Source organism: Hipposideros armiger, unplaced genomic scaffold (assembly GCF_001890085.2).
Source record: "Hipposideros armiger isolate ML-2016 unplaced genomic scaffold, ASM189008v1 scaffold_620, whole genome shotgun sequence".
Classification (NCBI taxonomy): domain Eukaryota; kingdom Metazoa; phylum Chordata; class Mammalia; order Chiroptera; family Hipposideridae; genus Hipposideros; species Hipposideros armiger.
The window spans coordinates 441,704-449,203 of NW_017731970.1; the positions used below are offsets into that span (position 1 = coordinate 441,704).

Sequence of the window (7,500 nt, forward strand, 5' to 3'; positions counted from 1 at the left end):
GGGAAGTAGAGGGAAAGGCAAGGCGGCTTTAAATTTAGCATGGGAACACTGAATTGAGGGGTCGGGGGACTCTGACAGGAGGATCTGGGGGCTTGGTATGTTTTTTTCTGTAAAACCCTGACACAAGATAGGGAAATTTGGTTTGAGTTTCCTTATCTTTGCATCTCCTGCCAAACTAATTTAAAAATGTTTGAAAAGGCATGTGGAGCTGTGTACATGTGTTGGAAGTAAGAAGTGGTACGGGCTGGAGAAGGGGGTGGTGGTGAGAGGCAATGAAGCCATCCCCTTAAACATCCTCTCCCAAACTCCAGTCCGTGAACTTTGACTAGCTCGCATATCTTGGGCAACAGTCACAAGCTTAACTCCATCAGTTTCTTGGACAAATCTTATCATGTATGCCCTTTAAAGGATTTTTAACCTCTGGTCGCCCCTGTCCCCCTTTATATGAAGAAGAGCTGAGGGTGAGCACGTCCAAGATAGATGTGCACCCTGATGTAGGCAGACCCTGCTCCCCAAATACAACAGGAAAAGTGCCCTTTTCAGGGGTGTGGGGCTCTGAAAAGAGCTGGGTTCTTTAGGGTACCATTTCCCAAATGGCCGATAAAATTTAGCCCAGGTTTAGTGTGGCCCACAGTGTTTAAATTTTATTTTTAAAAATCACTGTCAAGGTTTAGAAATCCAGAAACTTTATGGAATATCAGGATTCCCGGCTTTTCTTGACGACTAGATCATGTGGCCACCCTGGGCTCCATCCCTCCCAGCAGCAGATGTCCCCTTTGGACAAGATATGCCCACTCCAGTCCACCACAGTCCCTGCCACTCTCTAGTGTGAACCTGGCTTGTTTCATTCCTTCACTTTTAGCACTTGAGCTTAAGACCCAAGCCAGGGAGCCTGTGGAGACATTTGGGTCGGCTCCCCCTTACAAAGTGGGAGGCATTTCCGCACCCTTCCCACCCACTGTGCTACCAACCCATGCAAATCAAAGAGCAGAAACCTTTCTCAGAGAAAAGTGAGTGTGCCACGTTCCAATCTTCCAAGAGAGATGCATTTGGAATTCTTCATCAAAGCTGCAGTTTCAACATTTTACAAAATTTTGGAATCCTTAGGTGCCTCCCAGAAAAGCCTCTTAACGAATCTGGAGTTCCAGATCTGAATACAAAAACATCAACCACTGCATTTGCTCTTTTTTCAAGGACTGTTCTAAGAAATGTGTGAATTTATATAGACTTGCTATATACATGGTTCCTGCCCTCACAGTGATTACAATCTAGATTAGATGCAGAGACAAGAAACACACCAGTGAGAACTAATTTGTCTCCTGGAGTTCCTTGACGACCAAGTTCAGAATAACTCTATTTGTATTTACCATAACCCCCAGGTCCCAGAAATCAAGGAAAACACACCTTCTCTTCACAAAGCAACGTGAGGGCGTGGGCTCCGGAAGCACACATTAGAGAACTATCTCTATAGCCTTATAAAATAACAGCAGTGAACAACCACACTAATCCCTTAGTTTCCCGAAGCAACTTGGGTGTTCCAACTTTTGACAGGTTGCAGAGCCTGAGATATCAAGGCATTATTTAATTAACTGACAGGGCCCTAAACCCAAAGTATTTCTACTTAGAACTATTTCTCTTAGAGTATAAGAGACAGCAGAGAAAGGTGGGAAGGGTGAGGGAGAGAGAAAAGAGCAGGCAAAGCAAGATAAAAGGCTGCACCCTCTCCATTGCTTTAACCAGTATTCCTTCACGAGGCTCCATGCTGAGTGACCTTTCTCTGGTAGGGTGCCCCACTCTCAGGAGCCAGGACCTTTGCTCTCCAAAAAGAGATACCACTGGCTCTCGGCTTAGCTCTCTTTGACTGTGTAAGTCAGCAAAGCACATGAGAAACCATACTTCATCTCTTAAAGGACCCCAAGTCCAGAGAAATTCTCCCAAATGCCACTTGGAACATTCGGACATACATCATGCCGGGCATCTGAGCTGAGTTCTAACTGGGCTGAGGTTTGGGACGGGGATCCCTTATTCCTGGCTGCCCCTCTAGTCAACTCTTGGTACCTGGTAAGGATTCACTGCAACGGGTTTCCCTTTAGAAAACTTTATTCTTAAGTAAAAGAGCACAGCATATTTTTCTTTTATAAAAACACATAGGTAGATAGTTTTAAAAATAAAGCATAATTGTAAAGGGGGAAATATTGTTAGTATAATCTGACCAATACCATAAGAAGGGAAAGGCTGTTATGTTGAAATACGTTTAGCTTCTGGCAAAGAGTGCACTATTCTAAAGAAATGAGAAAAAACAGACCAGGGCCAATTAACCATCCCTCTCCCCAGTTTTTGTGAATAAAACACAATGATTCTTGCCCCAGCTTCATTTTTAATGAAATGTTAGAGGATATCAAATTATTTTAAATGTGCTTTCCTATTGTATAAACCTTTACCTGGATTTTCTACTTAAAGAGGAAAAAAAAAGGAATGTGACTGTAAAACACCTGCCCAGGGTGCGTGTTGGACTTTGCAGCAATTCAATAAACAAGTAAGCTCTGTTTAATCTATTTAGTGAGTGCAAGGCTTCTAAACCTCCCGCCTCGGCTACCTATATAAAAGACAAGACTGAAAAGGACAGCCACTCCTGGAGCCTGTGGCTGGGAAGCACTTGGGTTCAGCCTGGGTTTAATTGGCGTGTGAAAAGGCAAAATGTTAGCACTCCTACCAGGCCCCATGAGCCTCTCCTTCTGGGGGCACCTCCGCTGAAGTCCCTGGGGGCAAAGCCTGGGGTCACTTGCATTCCAGCCACTCTCAATTAGTTTCTTGCCCCTCACTGACCCCTCCCCCTGGAAATCCAGTCCCGAATCCAAAGCAGCTAGCTCTTCAGGTGCTTGGTGAAGGGCTTCGGGGTCATGTTTCAATGGTACGTGGTCGATTGTAATAGGAAGGCCGCTTTCGTTTTCTCTGTTGCTTGGGAGATTAAATCATTTTGCAGTCCCTTTAATAATCGTCCTCCCAGGCCACATCCACATAAACACAAGATGCAGTCCCAAAGGAAAAGCGATGCCGGAAAAGTGATGCCGGAGAAGCAGTCAGGGCCATGGTGGAGGTGAAGGAGTTGCAGTCTTCTTTCAACCACCCGCACCTCAGCTACTTCTGGGGTGCCCTCAGGATTTCACCGCACAATCTGCAAAGAGTTTGCTGAGGTTCACTTCAGTGTAGCTACTTTGGGACAAGAAATGCTCTACCGTGTTCTTGAGATTTCTGTAGTCATCAGAAACTTTGGGGGTAAGAAAAGTCTTCTTCAATTTATCTAAAAAGAAATAAAAATAAAAGAATTACAAGTCTCAGAGGGAGATTTTTAATTTTTTTTATTTTTTCAATTATAGTTGACATTCAATATTATGTTAGTTTCAGGTATACAATGCAGTGATTAGGCATTTATAAAACTTATGAAGCGATCATCCTGATAAGTGTAGGACCCCCCTGACACCACACATAGTTATTACAGTATTATTGACTCTGTTCCCTGTGCTGTACTCTCCATCCACAGGGAGCTTCTTTATAGACCATTCAGTCCCCCTCATGCAATAGAGGGGGAGGAGGGTGCAGATTCTGTTTGCAGCTCCACGGCTCACATGTCCTCATGGTCCTGTCACTGGTCTAGCCCGAGGGCCAGTCCCCTGCAGCAAGGGGAGGGGGGCGAGGCCCTGAGAGTCCTCTGTGGAAGCCATTCATCCTTGCTCCTGCCCGCCACTTCTCAGCACCTACTTGACTCAGCGCACCGGGGGACAGGGCCACTCTCTAGTGATGCGAACTGCAGGTGCGCGCCCATGTGCAGCAGGCAAGGTGAATGCCACTCGCAGATGCCACTTTCACAGCGCTGTCGAGCATATGCACACAACTGCATACAAAATATGGATGTGGCAAGAAATACTTTGTCTCAAAGGAAGCCTGGGCCTCCTAGTGCCAACGGCCAGGATCAGCTGGGCCTAGGCGGCTTCTTCTAGTCCCTCCGGTCTGCGTCCCCCTGCTACACAAAATCCCCTCTGCTAACAGAGGCAGGGGTAGGCGGTCTAAAGAACACCTGTCCATTGGCAAGATCGCTTTTTTGTTCTCTATCCACACTGCGTATCTGTGAACTTCAGGTATGCAGCTGCCCCCTCTCTGCTTCCTGCTCCTCCCATCCACCCATCCCTGGCCGACTGGTTTGGAGAAAGGCACTACCAGCCAAAGAAGATCCTTTCTCTCCCCAGAGCCTGTGACCTCTATATATGGTTATTTTAAAGGAGCAGTAGGCAGCGACACCCAGGACTGATCTTTTGGGGACAAGGGGGATCCCCGGGGGAGCCAACCCTGCTCAGGATGGTTAAAATGACACAGTTTTTGTTCAAAGCTGCTTGGGAATGCTGTGAAGAGTTTGGAGGGGCCTACTTTTTTCTTCTAAATCCCCATTTTCTGGCTGAGGAAACTGGGAGGTCAAGTCACTTGCCTAAGGTCACACAGCTGGTAATCCAGGATGCAGAAATGCAAATCCGGGTAGCCAGAGACTGGAGCTCACACTGTGAGGACAGGCTCACTTTTGCACCCTGCCTCTCTACACCCTGTGTCACTGCTACCAGACAGAGATGGGCAGGCCCCCAGAGGACAGCCTGGGCCAAGCCAAGGTGCTTGGGGAGAGCGAAGCTGCCCAGCGCCAGGAACAGGGAAGCATCAGGAAAGCATGGAGAAGGAAACAGGGAAGGGAGTGCACATCAATAACAAAAAGAGAAACCCCACTGAAACAACAGAGCAACACTGAAGTCTACAAAACACCCGGAAAACGAAAACTCACTCTCAAGATTTTTGTTCCTTAGCTACACATCTGCATTTGTTCTCCACAACCTTTGCTAAATTACATCAACTGCCTTTCAAACAACAACAAAAAGTTTTGTAGAGAGGATTGAAATGCCCAAAGGGGGTGGAAAAAGAGAGGCGAGAAGGGGGTGGGGTGCATCGTTAACCGACCATAGAAAGACACTTTGAAAGTTCTAATTATCGGAGTCTGGGAATACGCAACAATGGCCCCAACCAGGGCGGCTGCTCCCGGCAGGCCTGAGCCTCAGCAGGCACCCCGTGCATGTGAATGACACAAATGCATGTGCTGACGGGGAAAGCGCATTGAAAGAGCAGCGGTAATGCGGAGCAGGGGAGGAAGAGAGGGCACAGCTCCTGATGTGTTTACCTCCTCTGCTGATGGGATATTGACTTTTCCCACCAGGTTGGTTAGAAAGGCGACTATTTACGCTGCCACACAGCAGAGTTAGAATGACAACCAGCATCACTTGGTGCTCTTCTTCGTAAAAGACAACTGTGATCGCCAGCGTATGCCATAGCCAGTCAATACGGCCAAGGCACCATTCCAGGCCAGTTCGAGATGCAGATAAAAGCTCCCACTTGCTTCCCCAATGAGAACTCAATCAATAATGTATGGAAGGTCTTCTAGGAAACAACTGCACAAACTGTTGCAGGCCACACCGGGGTCGGCAGTGGAGGGGCAAAGTGTTCACCTTTTCTTTACGGCTTTTCTCTCCCCCACTTTAGGCCCCTAGGCCATCCAGGTTAGGCTTCACACTGAAACCTTTACCCTGTTTCCTTTAGTGATACACCCACTACTTTAGAACTTAAGGGAAAATACCGCTGTTCAATAGTAGGAACCAGTTAACGTGGCTGGTAAAACCCAATTCCTTTTCCCTGCTCTGGTTTTTTAAAGAGGTCGTGGTCATGGGGCGCTGCAGGTCAGGTGCCTGAGGGCAACTGTTAAAAGATTCCAAGAGGCCATCAGGGAAGAGGCCCAGAATTTCTGCAGCCATCACAGCCCCGTCCCCAGAGATTCCACTTGCTGTGGCTGTCGCTGTCTCAGCAATCAGAAAAAATTCAAACTTCACGGAGACAGGGAAGGAAATGCTCTTCCTACACACCAGCGCATCGGCAAAACATACTCTAAGGGACTGCAGTGTTACCGGAAGTCACTCATCTTAGTATACCGGTACCGGGAATCTACTTGACCCGAGAATCACATTTGAGGAACGCATGTCTATAGCTTATTTACTCTGGTCCTCTCTATGTGCTGATTCCTTAGGGTTATATACTAATTACCAAAAATATCCTGTTCCCAACAGCCCTATGAAAACAATGAAAAACAAGTAAGTTTAGAAATTATTCACACAAAATTTTATCAGACACTAAAATGAACTGCTAATTTAAAAGTTGGTTTCTACTGATTAGAAGCTAAAACCCCAAAATATGCAAGTGATAGTATTTTCTGTATGGGATGAAGTAGGCCATCATCTGCAGGTTGAACCTGTCTTAAATATTTTATTTAAAAGTCAACTCATCAAATAAAATGTTAGAACTATTTGAAAAAAAAATGGACTAGTCTCCCATCTAAGGAAACCATCTCTATTTCAGATATTTTATGTCCGTATCACTAAAACAAAAATCTCTTTTTGGCTTTACTCTTTGTAAAACCCTTTTGGACTTAAAGAAACACACTTAACTAGAAACCACGAGGCAAAGACATTTTAACATCACCTACTGGTTATTTTATTTTAATTAAGGCAGGCTTAGGCACACAGGCAGCAGCCGTCTCTGTTCTGAATGTCTGTTTCATTTATTTCTGTGTAAAGGTATCAAACAACAGTCAGTTATAATTGATTCTGTCAGGTGTTATACAGTCAGTCATAATTGTCTCTGTGTAGAGGTGTGTCAATTTACTATATCTGAATTAAATATTCTGTCAATTATGAAATCAGGTAATAATTTCAGTCAGTTTTTTAATTGCATGGCTTCCCACCATACCGTTCTCAGCTTTCCCACCTTTTCTAATCCATAGCCTCCCTCCCTCAATGCAACTTGAGCTTTTCGCAAGGGGGTAGAATGCAGGAAGCTTTAGGAATTTTGAAAGAAAACCTCTTTACGATTTAAAGCCATTCAACCTATAGAGAGCTGTTAGAGCCTCTGGCCTGGCTGTCTTTCTCCTGAGTATCAATCAATAATGGAGTCTGAGCTACACACAGTATCTGAAAGATCTCAAGTGACATCCATGTTTCAAAGACAACCGCATTTAGGGTCCCAAATCAAACAACAGGTAGATAGTTATTTCTCAACTGAAACAAGAAAAAACATCATCTTCCATTCAATTCTTATTTAGAAAATATTCACAAGGCACAGTGCCAGGCACACACAGCATACAATGGCTTTCTCAACTAGCCAATGCCTAGGGGACCATTCTTGCCAGTTAAGTCACATCTTGGACGCTAAAATATTTCTAACGGCTGAAGAGTCTCTCTGTTAGTCCACTATCCAGATCCATTCCTACTTATAAATAATTATCTTTAGTTTTCTCTTTCTCTTTTTTGTTGATACCAAAATACAGCCTTCAAACAGAATAAAATATCCATGGTTTAGCTCAAGTGCTCTACTAGGCTGATCTGACAAGTATTTAGAAGTGTGATTATAATTCTCTCCACC

At 45.1% G+C, this 7,500-nt stretch overlaps 1 protein-coding gene across 1 annotated transcript in view; it reads right to left on the reverse strand.

Annotated features, from left to right (window-relative positions):
- Positions 1-2,088: 2,088 nt before the first annotated feature.
- Positions 2,089-7,500, reverse strand: part of POLA1 (DNA polymerase alpha 1, catalytic subunit) — a 319,056-nt gene continuing 313,644 nt past the window's right edge. Inside the window, exon 37 of the mRNA XM_019625246.1 lies at positions 2,089-3,301. Coding sequence (XP_019480791.1) covers positions 3,156-3,301 — 146 coding nt within the window. The 3' untranslated portion in view covers positions 2,089-3,155. The remainder of the gene's footprint in view (positions 3,302-7,500) is intronic.